This window comes from Crocuta crocuta, unplaced genomic scaffold (assembly GCF_008692635.1).
Source record: "Crocuta crocuta isolate KB4526 unplaced genomic scaffold, BGI_CrCroc_1.0 scaffold1153, whole genome shotgun sequence".
Taxonomy (NCBI): Eukaryota; Metazoa; Chordata; class Mammalia; order Carnivora; family Hyaenidae; genus Crocuta; species Crocuta crocuta.
The window spans coordinates 186,282-204,607 of record NW_027527464.1 but is presented as its reverse complement, the minus strand read 5'-3'; the positions used below and the strand labels follow the sequence as shown (position 1 = coordinate 204,607).

The 18,326-nt window shown below is 42.1% G+C and overlaps 1 protein-coding gene across 1 annotated transcript; it reads left to right on the top strand.

Moving 5' to 3' along the window:
• Positions 1-6,975: 6,975 nt before the first annotated feature.
• MUC21 (mucin 21, cell surface associated) lies at positions 6,976-17,586 on the top strand. The gene is made up of 3 exons (XM_077763935.1): positions 6,976-7,057; positions 15,519-16,816; positions 17,398-17,586. The coding sequence occupies exons 1-3, from the start codon at positions 6,976-6,978 to the stop codon at positions 17,584-17,586; spliced, it is 1,569 nt and encodes a 522-aa protein (XP_077620061.1).
• Positions 17,587-18,326: the final 740 nt, after the last annotated feature.

Below are 18,326 nucleotides of genomic sequence, written 5' to 3'. Positions count from 1 at the left end.
GGTCCATCCATGTTGCTACACAAGGCCAGATTTCATTTTTTCTCAATGCCATGTAAATGATAGAAGTTTCTTAAGAAATATTTTTGAATGATGAATGTGAAGTACTGGACACAGCGAGCACCTATCACAGAGAAATTTAGATCAATCTCCCAGATTCTTCTCTAACCCATTCCCACTACTACTACTTGGTCTAGCACTTTATACTAAAAAGTAACTAAACAAAAGAAAGTAATCATTCCAAGGATTTTCCCCTACCATTTCCTTGTGTCTCTTTACTGAGAGAACTGTTAATAACACATCAGTTCTGACCTTCACTGCCTAAGAGGCCATGCAGCATTTGGCCTCATCTAAAAGCTGCAACCTTGCTGCCTTCATTTCATGCATAACAACTTGTGGGGTCTGCTCAGGCAGGGACATATGCTGAAGGTCCCAAAGAGTCAAAGGTGGATTTGCACTTGAGGGTCTCTGCTCAAGTGTCTTCCCATTTTGGTGTGATCTGCTCCTTACTTCCACCCAGCTGAGGGAATGCTTGTGGGAGATCTGTCCAGATGACCTCTGTTTTCAAACAACACATTTTCTCCTTCATCTGAGCTCCAACAGTCCTTCGTGTTAGAGAAATGATATGCAGTTTTTGTTCGTGTTGCCTCCTTAGCATGTGTTAGATTTTAAGATTCACCTAGGCAAACAGCGACAAAAAACCCCACAAAAACCAAAAGACTGAGGACTCTGATTAACAAAAATCTTGAGGAAAGAAGGAAGCCTAGAGGTGATTGATCAAATGATTCATTCAACACAAAGCACAGTTGAATCAGCAGTCATGCCCACAGCATTTATATTAAAAAATATATATATTAACTGCAGTCTAGATACCAGTAGTTCTGCCGACTTAAAGGAAATAAGAATGACAAATCTGCACAATGCTCTTAAGTAAATATAAAAAAATGCAAAACTGATTATTATTCCTGAATAAAAATTAATGTATTTTAGAGAGGACTACAACTCCTGGGTCCACCATAGCCTCTGAGCCCTCCACATCCTTGGTCATAGCTGCGAGGCACACACCAAGACAACCATGGCCTCAGGAGACACCACAGAGGGTGCCCCACAAAGGCCTCTTCCCACAGGTCTTCAGAGCAACTCAACTTCTCAGGTCATCGAGGTCTCCACCATAGCTTCTGTACTCACACAACCATCACCATGGCCTCTGAGGCCACCAAACCCTCCACCACAGCATCTGTACTTACCATAACCTCTACCACAGCCTCTGAAACCACCACAGGCTCTGAGACCACCTTAGTCTCCCATACAGTTTCTGAAACCATGAAGTCCTTCACTACATTGTCTGTGCCAATGACAGCCTTCACCCCAGCCTCTGAGACTACCGTGTTCTCCATAATAACCTCAGTGCCTACGGTGGTCTACAACTCAGGCTCAAAGATTACAAGAGCCTCTGAGACCATCATGGCCTCTACCACCATCTCTGAGACTACAATACCTGCCAACACAGCCTCTGATATCAGTACAGTTTCCACAAAAGCCCTTGCAACAATTGCAAAGACTGTGCATTCTGCAGTCACCCCAATAACTGCTGACCACACAGCATCTGTGTCCATCACAGCCTCTGAGAGCACCGCTTCCTCCATGATGACATCCGTACCCACCACAGTCTTCACTACAACCTCTGAAATCATCACAGGCTCTAGAGCCACCAGAGATTCCATTGCAGCTTCAAATACCACTGCAGACTCTGTGTCCACCACAAGCTCTGAGATCACCATGTCCACAGTGGCCTCCTCCTGTGCTTCTGAAATCTCCATAAGTGTTGACATCACCATAGCTTCTACTATAGCTCCTGAGATCATCACACCTTCCACTACAATGTCTGTGCTAAACACAGCCTTCAGCATAGTCTCTGAAATCACCATAAGTTCTTCAACTACTCTAGTCTCTCAAACAACTTCTAAGGCCCTCAGGTCCACCGTTACAATATCTGTGTCAATGATACACTCTATCCCAGACTTTGAGGCCTGTGGGGCCTCTACCAAGGTTTCTGAGACCACCACAGTCCCCAAAATTACAGCTCTGCTCACCACAGGCTCTAAGAACACAGCATGGCCTCCACCACCAATTCTTAGTCCACCATGGCATCTACCACCACTGCTGAGACCACTAAGGCCACCACTGATCTCTCTGACAACACTGTGGCCTATTCCAATGCCTGGAGAGACCCTAGCTGTCTCAACTACAGCTTCTTATTTTTTCTTTAATTCACCCCTTTATTTTTAAATTTTATTTATTTCTTTTGAGAGTGAAAGGGAAAGAGTGAGAAAATGTTCAAAAAGGGGTGGGACAGAGAAGGAGAGAATCCCAAGCAGGCTCTGCGCTATCAGCATAAAGCCTGACAGGGGGCTTAAACTCACAAATTGAGAGATAATGACCTGAGCAGAAATCAAGAGCCTGCAGCTAACCATTTGAGCCAGGCACCCTTCAACCACAGCTTCTAAGAGCACCACAGTTCTTTCTCGGCATCTGGGTCCATCATATATTCTTTGACAGATTCTGGCAACATTGAAGCTTCCATCTCACCTTCTCGACCTACCACGGCCTCAGAGGTCACCACACCTTTCACTTTGGCCTTATCATCTACTTTGGCCTCTATCTCTGCCTCTGAGGTCCCCACAGTCTCCACCAGTGTCTCTGGACCTTTCATGGTCTCTACTGACTTTTCTACTCAGACCATCACCAACACAGCTATATCAGGTACTGACCACTATATCTTCTCTAAGCACACACATTTACCTCCAGTGACAACCATCACCTTTTTGCCTATTTCTATCATTTCTGCTCTAGACTCTAGTCAAGCCACCACTCCTATTAGACATAATTCGGTTCCTTCTTCTTGAATCCTGTTTACTTCTGTTCCGGTCTCACCTTCTTTTGTTCAGTGTCCTTCATTTCCATCCCAATCTTTGCAAATATCCCCACATACACACCCCAACACACAAACATTAATTATGTTCCATCACTTCTGCCTAGAGGGAACTCACCTCAACTCTGTGACAAACATCTCAGTTTGTTAGATGCTGTCGCTTCTGTGCCAAGCATAATCAACTCTGTCCCACCCACCACCTGTGACATTTACACCTGATCTTCAATATACTGAGAGCTGACCTAGGGGCTGCTAACTATACTTCATGGGCCAAACCTGACCTTTTATCTGATTTCTCAAAATAGGTGCTATTGAAACACAGCCACACGTACTCCTTTATGTCTCTAGCTGCTTTCCAGCCACTTTGCATACTTGTGTGAGAGAGACTTTGTGACCCAAATAGCTTAAAAATTTACTGCCCGATGACTTTTTAAAGAAGTTTGCCAACCTTTGCTCCAAGGTTGATTAAGACCAAAGTGATTTTTTTCATACTCTGCCACTTGTTCTGAATAAAACCACCTTTGCACTTGCCATCGGCACTAGTGTTGGATGTGATTCTACATATTTTGTTCTGATGCACCCACTGCTGTTCCAGTGACTGACACAGCTCTTGTATCAGTGTAACCACTTCTGGTCTAAGCACAACCTTGCTGCTGATGCCACCTGCTGTATGTATTAGGTCCCCTTGTCTTGCTCTGAGCCCAGCCTCTCCTGTCCGTAGGGCCAGACTCCTCCCTGCGGGTCAGGTTCTTCCACATATGTTCTGAGCACACTCACTTCACCTTTGTTGACCACCCTAGNGACATCACAGGCACAAACACAGTTACCAAGAGTCAAATGCCAACAAATGAGACTAAGCAAGGAGATATTTGCAGCCCTGGGGCATCATCCTCATTTCTCTGTCTGTAGTCATAGTGGCTTTTGGACTGTTAATGGGACTGAGTTTCTGCCTGGTGAGTTACTGTGAGTAGAGATAGAGAAACCACCTACATGATGGATCATGAGTGGGAATAGGATAATGAGAACAGGATCTCTAGGAAGTTCAGGACGGGAAAGCAGTTTGTAGAGATCACATACACCCTAGCCCAGTCAACATAAGTGTAGCAGGAACATACCTGTAGTCTCACAAAGTCAGCTTTGTCAGGTCATTGCAACAAGAGAAACTGTACACCAGAGGGACTAAGAGCTTTGTACCAAACTAAGGAAAAGAGTCATTATAATATTGGGGAAGTGTGGAATTTGGGTCAAAGTTAAATGAAGCATAGTGTTCTCAAGCTCACAACAAGGCAGGATGAGTACAGGGTCAACAGCTGTTCCAGACTGTGAAGCAGGATCAGTTTCCTTGGGGATGACAGTTACAATAGATGGGAAATGCTGTATAGTTGACCCCTCACAGTCAAAAATCTGTATAACTTTTGTCTCCCCATAAACTTAACTACTAGCAGCCTACTGTTGACTGGAAGTCTTACCCATAAAATAAACAATAATTTAACACATATTTTGTATGTTACATGTATTATACTGTATTCTTACAACAAAATAAGCTAGAGAAAAGAAAATGTTAAGCAAATTCTAAGGAAGAGAAAATATATTTACAGTATTGTACTATATTTTTATTGAAAAATTCTGCATATAAGTGGATGAACACAGTTTAAACCCATACTGTTCAAGGGTCAAATGTATTCAGAAACTCTTATCTGCTTCTGGGTTGGAAATTGAAGCTACCTCTCTGTGTTAAAGTAACTTAGATTCTCCAGACAACAATAGGGTATTTGCTTCTTACAAATATAATTTCAAACAGGAAATTTGTGATAATCTATGTGTGTAGAGAACCTAATTTTTCATTGACAAAATCACTGGAAGTGAGTAAGCCACTGAAAGAAGGGGGATGTTATGAAGGTTTACAACTGCAGTGTGTCTTTGGGGAGAATATTCTTTCTTGTGGACCTTGCAGCTGGGTTTACCCATGTTGTCATGCCAACCTGAGGAATGGCAGGACAGACTGTTACTTTCTCAGTGTATTTTTCACTTTCCCACATAGCATGATATAAAGACCACAAGAGAGGGAAAGACAGAAAATGTAAATAACAGATGTAGTGAGAAGCAGGAAAAAGGAGAAGAAAGGTGAAGTGAAATCTATGGGAGAGGTAAGTGTACGAGTCTATGTGCTGTGAATACATACTCGAGAATACAAGTGCAAACTTTTTTAGGTAGCACAGCTCAAACAGGCTGGATATTTCAAAATACTTTACTAAATACTAAAAGAGCAGATAAGAAGGAAATACCCTTCTCAAGGACAGAAGCCACAGAAACACTCACTCTCCTGTAGGGGAGGCTTCTGATACTCTGAGACAGGACATGTTTTGAGGCCCAGAGCCCCCTGCAATTCTCTGTTGTGTGATAACCACATACCCACAGCAGACTGCATCCCTGCATTCTAATTCTCTGTCTTGGTCTTAATCTTCTATTCTAATGTATTTTTCTTGTTTTATCTTTGAAAATATATTTATAATTTTACTTTTTGGCTGGATGTATTCCTGGAAATAGTTTTCAACGTTTCTAGGGTGACCCATAAAAATAAATAAGAAATTTACACACTAGCCACAAATGATGGGCATAATTTCCAATTGGTTTACTTGTGTTTCTTACCTCAAAATCTTGATTGTTCACCATGGTGAGAACAATGCAACTTTCCAGCCATCAGCAATTCTTCAAATGTTTAAGATAAAGATGTAATAGGAGCACCTGTGTGGCTCAGTTGTTGTGTGTCTGACTCTTGATTTTGGCTCAGGTCATGATCCCAGGTTTGTAGAATTGAGCCCCATGTTAGGGTTCACTCAGCATGGAGCCTAGTTAAGATTCTCTCTCTCTCTCCCTCTCTCTCTCTCTCTCTTTCTCTCTCTCTCACCCCCAGCCCCTCTTCTTTTCTCTCATTCTCAACAAAAGAAAAAGATGTAACAACAATTACTAGCACTTTAACTGTTTACTAAGTGCAAGGTCCAGAGCCAAGAGTGCAAAATAGCCTTGTCCTTCTTTACTCTGCATAACCACCTTGGGGGAACATACTATTATTATCCCATTTCATAGACTAGGACACTGGAGTCAGAGACTAAAGTAACTTGCTGAAGATCACAGGGCAAGGCTCCAATTCAAGTCTGCTTGGACTGAAGAGCCCATGCTCTTAGCTGCAGTTTAAAACCAGTTCTCCAACTTTTGGCATTTTGTGGGCCTTCTCTTATCTTTTTTTAAAAACTGAAGTATAATTTATAAGAAGTGCACAAATTTTAAGTGTACAATTTGATTAATTTAAAAATGTGCACATACTTTTATAATCACCACTCAGTTCAAAATACAGAAGATTTCTATCATTTGAATAGTTTCTTGTGTGTCCCCTCCCAGTCAACCCAGTATCTACCCAACCAAAAGTAAATACTATTCTGATCCTTATTTTATGAACTTTCATTTCTTTTTTACCTGTCCTCATAGACATGCAAATTTCTTTGATCATTAGCACAACAAAAGACTCCCTATTTCTGAGAGACTCCACTGCGTAGGTACAGGATGTGGATTTACCTTTGTCTTGAAAATTTAGTGGCATATAATCTTATCAAAGCAAAGAGCAAGATCACAACATTCACATAAGTGCAATAATTGGAAGGCTGTTTTCTCAGAAGAGTGAATAAATAAATAATAAGATGAGAACCAGCAATATCACACCTACCAAAAAAAGGATAAGAAGACAAAACATACAGAAAAGTGAAAACTTGTGATTCTAGATTTAACCCTAGTAATATATATATTTTTTTTCTCTTTTAGAAGGACTTTTTTTTCCTCTGATAAAGAGAGCATTTATAACCTTCATGATTACAGAATTGGCGTTGGTCCAGACCCGAACTCAGGACTGAGCTCTGGGATGTTCCATAGTTGGGAAAATAAACTGGTTCATGGAGGAGCATATGGATTAGGACATGGAGTGGGCCATGATGTGGACCATGAATTGAGCCACACTCATGACCGTGGTTATGTCATGAGTCACAGCAGAAGTCATGGACACGGAAGAGGCCATTACAAGAACCATGAAATGGATCACAGAGGAGGAAGCCAAAGACACCGTGGAGGACAAGGAGAGTACGGAAAAAGACTGAACAATGAAGGATATTCTAGAAAATATTGGANAAACATTTAAAAAAAAAAAGAAAATATTGGAGAAGAAGGGGATCATGGAGAAGAAGGCAGTGACCATAAAATGGATCAGGATGGACTTCCAAAAAGTCTTTAGAAAATTGGCCTTTGAGGGGGGAAGGGGGCAGAGCTCTGTACTTGANCTTTGATTTCCTGATGTGCAAGTGATAATAATCTATGTGCTTTCAGCTTTGGATTTCTACTTTTTAGTTTCCTTGGGATGTAATGCCACGAGTAAGAAGGNNAAAAAAAAAAAAAAAGAAAATTGGCCTTTGAGGTGGTCATGATCAAGGTAAAGAAAAAGAACCAGAAAAAAAGATCACAAAAAGTTTCCCAATCGGCCAGCCAGAAATATAGAGAAAGATTCTAGAGGAAACTTGCAGGTTTCTCAACTTTACATGTGAGCTCAAGTGAAAATATTCTCTGGGCTGAGCCATAGTTCAGAAACTCTTAAAGTTAACAGTCTCAGAACAGTTTCTCTTTGATTTCCTGATGTGCAAGTGATAATAATCTATGTGCTTTCAGCTTTGGATTTCTACTTTTTAGTTTCCTTGGGATGTAATGCCACGAGTAAGAAGGGAAAAAAAAAAGCATTATTATGGCTTTAAAAAAGTACCTTGAGGCATCTGGGTAGCTCAGTTGGTTAAGCGTCTGACTATTGATTTCAGCTCAGGTCATGATCTCACAGTTCTTGGGATCAAGCGCCATGTCAGGAACCATGTTGACAGCATGGAGCATGGTTGGGATTCCCTCTCCCCCCACCCCCCGACCTTCTCCCACTCATGCTTTCTCAAAAATAAACATTTTTTTTTATGGGTGCCTGAGTGGCTCAGTTGGTTAAGCGTCAGACTTTGGCTCAGGTCATGATCTCACGGTTCGTGGGTTCGAGCCCCACGCGGGGCTCTGTGCTGACAGCTAGCTCAGAGCCTGGAGCCTGCTTCAAATTCTGTGTCTCCCTCTCTCTCTGACATCCCTTGTTCACACTGTCTCTCTCTTTCTCTCAGAAATAAATAAAACATTAAAAGAAATAAATTTTTTTAAAACACTTCATAATATTTGTTGTAGCCAGATCACTTGCTTACTTGTTTACCTGTTTGGAGATTCTTTTTTCCCTTTTTCCTTTGTTACTGAGTGCTTACTACATGCTAAGCATTGTACTAAGTGACTTTAAATGCACTATCATATATGATTGTGAAATTTGTAGTCTCAGGACAATCTTTTGAAAACTTCCACTTTTCTGTCAATATAGTGAATAAGATATGTTAGCCACTCCACTCAACAAAAGCAACAAAAATTGCCAGTTAAGTATAGAAAGAAAATATTTGTAACTGTATCAATTAACTAGGTAGATAGTAGGTAATATTTAGATCAACAATGGAGAGAAGGCAGAGACTGACAGAGGCTCAAAGAGAGCTCTGAACCAGCCTTTGCATTGAGGGCATCTGCCAAGTCTGGTTAACATAAGCTTATCTTCTCACAGCTTCTTAGCAGGTAGAGTACAGGAGACAAAGTCCAAGACCTGAACAAGGGGTGGAGTCTAATAGGAGATCCTAAATAAAGCTGAGATATTAATGGTGAAAGCCTCTAGGCTAACTATATAGTTAAACTAGAATAAAATGACATTGTCCATGGTGCACACGGGGCTGAGAAGAATGTCTATCTTGAAACTGAATACTGAGTAGAAGGGCAGAGGTGAAAAATCTCCCCAGAGAATTTGTAATCACATGGCATTCTTCATTTGTTTTTTTTTTTTTTTAAGTCAAAGGAGGGTAAATCTATTGAGTCATTTTGTAACGAAAGCAACATTTAAAAAAAAACACTAATAGCAATATTTCTTAGAGGAAAATGGCAGCCCTTTCATTATCTGCTTAAATCAGTAGTCTAAGAGGACAGAAACAACTCAGGTTAAAAACTACTGTTGATTTAATTTCGAAGACCTCTCACAAGAAAAGAAAAGAAAAGAAAAGAAAAGAAAAGAAAAGAAAAGAAAAGAAAAGAAAAGAAAAGAAAAGAAAAGACATAACACCTATCATACTAGATGCTGAAAGCAAGAGACCTCTGCTTCATTGAAAAATGAGATCACATCAAGGATATCTTGGCAAAACTATGTCAGTTGATCTTATGTCATTGACTCCAGTTGTGGAAATGGTTTTTGTGGCTGATTGAAGAGGCAGATTCCAAAAGCAGTGGGAAGTCACTCTCTAATTATATCAGGGTTGAATCCTGACCATGGTAAAAGGTACACAAGAGGCATTCTGCAAGCGCCTGCTAGCAGCCTGATCTTCACTGAACTGATTTCCTTCCTTCCTTCATTTATTTTCAACTTTATTTTAGATAAAGAGAGAGAGCAAGTGTGAGTGGGGGGAGGGGTAGAGAGAGTGAGGGAGAGAGACTCTTAAGCAGATTCCACACCCAGCGCAGAGCCCAACTCCAGGCTTGATCTATCCACTTTGAGATCATGACCTGAGCCTAAATCAAGAGTCAGACACTTAACTGACTGAGCCACCCAGGCACTCCATCTCTCTGTCTTTTTTCCTTCCTACCTTCCTTCCTTCCTTCCTTCCTTCCTTCCTTCCTTCCTTCCTTCCTTCCTTTCTTTCTTTCTTTCTTTCTTTCTTTCTTTCTTTCTTTCTTTCTTTCTTTCTATTTCCCTCTACTTTCTTTCTTAGTTGAGGTATAATTGACATATAACATGTTAGTAGTTTCAGGTGTACAAGATAATGAGTCGATATTTGTATACATTGGGAAATGATCACCACAATAAGTGTAGTTAATATCTGTCTAGGTTTGTAGCTTCAAATCATACAAACTAGGTGACAGGAAACCATCTTAGAACCATTTATTGTTTTCTGGGTCTCCTTCATCTTTGAGAAGATTCTTCTTCCCTATTTCTTTGTCTCTTCCAAATGTCATGTGACAAGTAAGGAGAAAATCACTGGGATGTGCTACAAATTAAAATCCTAAAATACACTGGCTCCTAAATATATATGTTTTTGTTTTACTTTTTGTTTTTCCTTTGTTCTTTATAATTTCATGTTTACTAGGTGCCAAACACTATTCTAGTAANCAGACTCCGAAATAGGCCCCAGGCTCTGAGCTGGCAGTCAGCACAGAGCCCGACGCGGGGCTCGAACCCACGAACCGCAAGATCATGACCTAAGCAAAAGTCAGACGCTTAACCGACTAAGCCACCCAGGCGCCCCTATTCTAGTAACTTTAAATACACTACATTTATTTCTCAAAAGAATTCAGTGAGAATTTAAATTTCTGGTTCTGTAATGGGCTAAGTGCACTGACTTAAAATACCTTGAAAAACTTAATATAGTGGATTACACAATAATCTTAAATGAATCAGTGAGTTGGTGGGAAAGTAAAGAATGTTAAAATTAGAGGCTCCTGGGTGGCTTAGTCGGTTAAGCGTCCGACTTTCGCTTAGGTCATGATCTCGCGGTTCGTGGGTTCGAGCCCCGCGTCGGGCTCTGTGCTGACTGCCAGCTCAGAGCCTGGGGCCTATTTCGGAGTCTGTATCTCCCTCTCTCTCTGACCCTCCCCTGCTCACGCTGTCTCTCTCTCTCCTAGAAATAAATAAAAATATTTTTAAAAAACTGAACCTATAAAATATTTTTAAAAAAATGTTAAAATTAAAGGCTAAGTTAAGGTAGGAACCCAAGAAGGTAAGAGGAGTACTGAAGCCAACGTTAGCCAAACTCGGTGAACTTAAGCTTCTGGTAGCACAGCCTGAGTCCGACTGGCCAGCACAGGTGGGGTGGGTATCACAGTAAGCCCTCACATAAACCTGCAACCTTCAGGGAGAGTGCAAGCTAAAAATAAACCCACTCTTCCTCTCAGGAAATGCAAGCAAAATTTCCTGTCTCTCTAAACTTGGTGCAGGGAAAATATCTCTGGAGAAATAACTTGTAACCACATACTTTACATGGCTTGCAGTTCCAAATCATGGGTTACTCAAAAGACCTGAAGGCTATAATTTAATTTATGAGAATCCTCAAATGGTAATGTGTCTGTATGTTGGCCAAAACATGTAAATTCTCTACGGAAGGTCAAGCCCTCATCTTAGGCTTCAAAGTACTTCTACAGATAACTTTGCAAGAAAAATAAATTCACTCATAAATCTCAAGTAAAACCATCTCAGTCAGAAACCATCAGTGAAAACCAGCAAGAAACAAAACACAAAAAGACAGCAAGATCAGATCACAAAAACTAAAGGTATTAGAATTCTTAAATACAGAATATAAAGCAAGTAGGTTTACTCACACTGGTAGGTTTAGTCACACAGAGTGACTAAAACGAACAAATCAGGAAACTATAGATGCTGGTGAGGATGTGGAGAAATGAGAACTCTCTTGCACTGTTGATGGGAATGCAAACTGGTGCAGTCACTCTGGAAAAGGTTGTAGAGGTTCCTCAAAAAATTAAAAATAGAACTATCCTATGCCCCAGCAATAGCATGTCTAGGAATTTACCCAAGGGATACAGGAGTGCTGATGTATGCATAGGGGCACATGTACCCCAATGTTTGTAGTAGCACTTTCTACATTAGCCAAATTGTGGAAAGAGCCTAAATGTCCATCAACTGATGAATGGATAAGGAAGGGGAGGAAAAAAAAATAGTTACAAACAGGGAGGGAGGGAGGCAAACCATAAGAGACTCTTAAATACAGAGAATAAACTGCAGGTTGATGGGGGGTGGGGAGAGGGGAAAGTAGGTGATGGGCATTGAGGAGGGCACTTGTTGGGATAAGCACTGGGTGTTGTATGTAAGCCAATTTGACAATAAATTATGTTAGAAAAACAAAACAAAACAAACAAAACAGAATGAAAGCTCCAGGAATACAGAAACTATACTAAAAAAATAAAGCAAGTAGGTTTAAGTGTGTGTCATGGCTTTATGGTTGTCCATTAATATCTATTCTCCATCTTTAATGAAAATATTCTCAAGTTTTAGTTGAGCACATGCCCACCCCAGTAGTCACTATATTCATGAGTCTCTCTTTCAGCTTACTGTAGCTGCCTGACTATCTTTGGCTGATGGTGTTTAAGCAAATAACAATAATCTCTCATGAAGTTAAAAATTAAGATGGAATTAAAAGAATTGATAACATTAGGGTATGAGTAGGGAACTGGGTGTAGAATTCCAAGATTCTTGGATTGTTTTGAAAGAGAGTGAAGACACTAATTACATACAGATTCTGATAAGTGTGCATGTGAAAACATTTTAGGGTTATGTCTAAAGGGTGGAATCTGGACTTGAATTCAGGACTTTTGCCTCCAAATAATTCTAGAGGGGAAAGAAAAGGATTTCTTAGAGTGCTATTGGCCAATCAGCCATAGAATGGGATTATGAGATTGCCAGGAATCTAGAGCCCAGCCTGTTATTGAACAATTTCTCACACTTCAGCCTCAGGAACTGACCATCACAACTTCTGGGCTGATCTGCATCAGTTTTTTCCAGCCCAGTCTGTCCCCTCCAGACTCACTCCTTCATATCTCTAGCCACCTCCTGCTTCTTTCAAACAAGTCTTACATGTCAGGGATATTTGTTCACCTACAAATAAACTATCTGAGAAGTTGCATCTTCCACAAAGTTTTTCATTAATGGGAATGAGGAGGGGTACCTGGGTGGCTCAGTCAGTTAAGTGTCCAACTTCGGGGCTTAGGTCATGATCTCACGGTTTGTGGGTTTGAGCCCCACATTGTACTCTGTGTTGACAGCTCAGAGCCTGGAATCTGCATCTCTCTCTTTATTTGCATCTGCATCTCTCTACCCTGCTCACGTTCTTCATTAGGCTAAGGAGAAGGAACATCTGAAGGATTCTAGGACAAAGAAGATCCTACAGATTCCTCTGAAAACAAATAAGAGGGGGAACTCCTATGGTGGAGGATCAGAAGGAGAACCTTATACCACTCCTTCACCTGCTATGAGCCTGACAAGGGGCTTGTTCTGCACATTTGACACTCCTCATGCCCTTAGCCCTAATGCCCTAGAGACCCCAAAGATGGCTTCATCAACCCCTGGATCTCTCTTCCCCTGTTCATTCAGTGTGGACTGATGAGTGCTTACTGCATACCCAGTAATGCTCCATCTGTCTTTTGTCTATAACCCAGAAGCCCAGATCCCTAGTTCCTGCTCTCTTTTGAGTCTCATATTTCCACTTGATTCAGAGATGTGGAGTACCACCCTCTTAGCACACTTCATTAGGGCTCTTTCCTTGCCAAAGCAGGCACACAGAACTTCTTGGCCAGGAAACAAAGTCTTGCAGTAGAACAGGTTTCTGACCCCATCTCTGCCTTGGAGGGTAGGTCCCTTCCACTCTGACAAATTTAATCTCTTTATACTAGTCTACTTCCTGCTCTGACCCAGCCAGTCCAGTGCCCTGCCTAGTGTGATCATGTCATTCTCCTTTCTCACCTTCCTCTTGACCCCTAGTCTATTCCTTCCCAAGCTCAGTATTGTTTTTTTAACTGCTCAGAGTTGGCAGAGGAATAAGTCATCTTCCCTACTCCTCCCCAACCCATATGAAGCTATAAAGGTCCTTGAAGTTCTTCCATTATAAAGAAAGAGGCAAGAACATTGCATGAAAGAAGCTTATAGAACCCAGGCATCCAGTCTTCTGCCCACTAGGCTCAAAGTTCTTCCAAAGAACAAGTACTTGGGAGACTCAAGCTCCTGGAAGCTCTATATTTTTTCTCTTCACCTTGAACTCTCCTTTCTCAAGAATCCTGTTCTTTGCCCTCTAGATCTTGGCCACAACTGGGATTTGGGCATCTTACTTTCCAACCACAATGAGACAGATCAAGATGCACAAAGGACATGTTATTTTTAAGTGTTGGCTACTATTGCATCTCCTACTTTTAGAAACTGGTAAGTGATTTCCTTTAAAAGTGGGTAATCTGAGAACCTCTGAGGTGCTTTGGGAGATGCTGACCACTGATAGGACTAACTCTGGTTCTCTTCCACAGAATGAGGATCATTGTTTTTCCCCAATGACTTCAGTCTAACTAAGTGTCACCCAGGAGGCAGTTAGAACCCAGGATTTAAAACTGTAAACTCTGGTCTCAGATTGCCTGTGTGTAGATCATGACTCCACTGTTACCTGTGTACTGTGGATGAGTTGTTTAACTTCTCTGTGCCTCCATTGCCGCATCTATAAAATGGAAATAACCTGTGTGGTTGGCTGAGGCGGGGGAGGGGAGGTTAAATACTAAGAACAAAAAGAGTTAACTGTTGTGTCATTCCTACTCTTGATCATCTCAGTTTCTTTTAAGTTTTACTCAAGATTCTTATCTTAATCCAATTTGTACCATATTGCTGATATGGGGGAGTCTTCCCAAAATAGAGATAAAACTCTAATCCTATGTTAGTTCAAATAAGCTGAGGGGAAAATACACATGTGTGGAGTGAGGCGATAGGCACCCATGTTCCACTTAGTGGTAAATGAGCTACAGGTTAATTTTGGTTATCTGGAGGAGGTTGAGTATCTTTGTCCTTCAGTGCTGTTAGGGAGAAAAATAGATATAACCTTAACTTGGTCTGTGCACCCAAGGTTGAAAAGATTCCCTACACCTTAAAACCCTTAATCCTGAGAGATCTTATATGTTTAAGTTACATATAACTTATTCTTCAGCCTCTGGCATAAAGATCAGGAACCTCTGGAAATTTCATGCATATAGAATCATCCAGCCCCTTGTTGAAAGTCCCCATCTCAAACTCTGATTCATTTAATCTGGAGCAGTCTGCCTAGGACCTAACAAGCTACTCAGACAATTTTGATGTAGATATTTTCTGAATAACACTAAAAATATTTTCTAGAAAAGGAGCAATACTAATTAAGCATGAATTAATCAATATATACTAGTTTCACCTGGCTTCTGCAATTCCTTTATAATACTTCTTATCTGTATTGGATCTTATACAGCAGAATATGGAATAAGCTTACTATCAGTGAAACTAGGCTATGTAATCCTGGTGCTGGGGATCGGTGGGAAGAGCAATTTAGCATTGTGGCTGAAAATGCAGATCCAATAGCCTGGGTACAAATTCCTGCTCTACTATTTACTATCCGTATAAACATGGGCAAATGTCAACATTCCTAAGCCTCAGTTTCTTCATCTTAGCTGTTGATAATAATAGTATCTATTTGATACTATTTGATACAGCGCTATGGNACATGGGCAAATGTCAACATTCCTAAGCCTCAGTTTCTTCATCTTAGCTGTTGATAATAATAGTATCTAATTCATAGCGCTGTTAGTGAGCATCAAATAGAACTATCCATGTAATGAATTATTTAACCAAGTATTGAGCAGAAAGTACTTAGGCTCAATGTATATGTTTGTCATTATTTATGATTATCAGCAGGTATAACATCTAGTGATTTTAACACAACAGGCACAACCTCTGGTGAAACCAGTACAGTTCCCAACACTGGATCTAGTGTGACTTCTAGTGGAACAAACATGGCCTCTAGTACTGTATCCAGTACAACTGGAGGGAGCAGAACACCTGTCAACACTGGATCCAGCACAACATCCGGTGGGACGAGTACCGCCTCCAACACTGAATCCAATGTGACCTACAGTGGTTCCAGCACAGCCTCTGGAGGGGCCAGCACACCTGTCAACACTGAATCCAGCACAACATCCGGTGGGACGAGTACCGCCTCCAACACTGAATCCAATGTGACCTACAGTGGTTCCAGCACAGCCTCTGGAGGGGCCAGCACACCTGTCAACACTGAATCCAGCACAACATCCGGTGGGACGAGTACCGCCTCCAACACTGAATCCAATGTGACCTACAGTGGTTCCAGCACAGCCTCTGGAGGGGCCAGCACACCTGTCAACACTGAATCCAGCACAACATCCGGTGGGACCAGTACAGCCTCCAGCACTGAATCCAGTGTGACCTACAGTGGTTCCAGCACAACCTCCGACATCGAAAATAGCACAGCCTCTGGAGAGGCCAGCACACCTGTCAACACTGGATCCAGCACAACATCCGGTGGGACCAGTACAGCCTCCAGCACTGAATCCAGTGTGACCTACAGTGGTTCCAGCACAACCTCCAACATCGAAAATAGCACAGCCTCTGGAAAGGCCAGCACACCTGTCAACACTGGATCCAGCACAACCTCTGGCAGGACTAGTACAACTTCCCAAACCAGACCCAGTGTGACCTCCAGTACTGAATCTAGCACCACTTCCAGAGGGAGTAGTACACCTGTTAATACTGGACCCAGTGAAACCTCAAGTGAGACCAATACAGCCTTCAACACTAGATCCAGTACAACTTCTGGTGGGACCAGCACGCCTGCCAATACAACCTCTAGTGGAACCAGCATAGTCTCCAGTACCGGATCCAGTACAACCTCCAGCGGGACAAGCACAACTGCCAGCCCTGAATCTAGTGAGACCTCCAGCAGGACCAGTATAGCTTCCAACACTGGATCTAGTGTGACTTCCAGTGGGACCAGCACAGCTGCCAACATTGCATCCAGTGCAACCGCCGGAAGCTCTGGCACACATTCTCCAACTGGAACACACACAACTTCCCATGGCGCGAGCGCTACTACTCCAGTGAATGAAGTGACACCCAGTGGGTCTCTGAAACCATGGGAAATCTTCCTCATTACTCTGGTCTCGGTTGTAGTGGCTGTGGGATTCTTTGCTGGGCTCTTCTTCTGTGTGGTGAGTGCCTAATATGTAGGAAAGTGCCTGGGAGAAGGACTAGTAGGAACATAAGGAAATGGGATATGAAGAGTGAGGTAACCAAGTTAGAGAGTGGGTAGGAAGGAGAGAAAGATCAGGAGAGTGTTACTAAAGAAAGGTAGGAAGTTACGGGCACCTGGGTGGCTCAGTCAGTTAAGCAACTGACTTCAGTTCAGGTCATGATCTCACAGGTTCATGAGTTCGAGCTCCACATTGGGGTCTGTGCTGACAGCTCAGAGCCTGGAGTCTGCTTCAGATTCTCTCTCTCTCTCTCTCTCTCTCTCTCTCTCTCCCCCACCCCCACTCACACTGTGTCTCTCTCTCTCTAAAAAAATAAATAAACATTTAAAAGAAAAGCAGGAAGTTAGAATTGGGAAAGCCAATCAGTGTGCAGTGGAAAATATTGACTTGTGGGAAAACAAGGAGGAATAAAGCCTAAAGGAAGGAATACTTTAGAGAGAGAGGTCATATGAAGGGGAAGAAGATTCTGGAAGGAGTACGTGGTTAAAGTTTGGGACAGGGGGATACAATTTTGAAATGATTCATCCTTCTTTTTCTAGAGAAATTCCCTGTCTCTGAGAAACGTCTTTGACACGGCTGTCTACCGCCCCCATGGTCCCGACCTTGGCACAGGCCCTGAAGGGCATCATGGAGTCCACCACAGGCCTAGTTGGAGGCCTAACTGGTTCTGGAGGAGACCAGTATCCTCAGTAGCCATGGAGATGAGAAGGAGATACAATGGGCCCTGAGTGGCCCCTGAAGCCATAGTGCCACTTTTTTCAAGGAGGAAGCTGACCTGAGAGACCAGAGACCTGAATGTCCTTTCATTTATCTCCAAAAGTCCTCTCCCAGTTTTGTCTGGGTCTCTGGCAGCCTTGAGGAAGACATTCCCTCTCTCTTGCTTTTACCAGACTGTGGAAAGAAGAAAGTCTATTGTCATTTAGCTAAGAAATAAACACATCCAAAATATATGACAGAGAGAATCTGTGTGCACATGAGTGGATGTCTACAGCACTGAATTGAATTTCCCAGTTCTGTGAGAAAACTCCCATGTCAGAACCCACATCCATACAAAATCACAGCAAAATCCAGAAACCTCATTCCTATCTGTCCCCTTTCTCTAATCTTTATTGTCCCAAGCAGGACACCTGTGTTTCTGAGACTCACCCATATTGACAGGAAAATTGAATTGGGATTGATGAGAATGGAGGGCAGGTGCTAGGATTCTACAGACTCACTGTATTAGGTATCTGGTACACAGAGATTGTGTCATGACACATAGAGAACCCAAAGCAAGATGAGGTGGAGAGATGATGGGGGCAGGGCGTTTTCACTCAAAGTCATAGTATCCAGGCCATTTACATTTGCCCTAGACCAAGGCTACTTGTCAGGATGAAGGTGCGAGTTGACACTTTTCTCTCTCACAGTGCTCTTTTCAGAAGCAGAAAAGGGAAAGACTTTCTAGCTTTAACCTTTCTGGCTAAGGTCT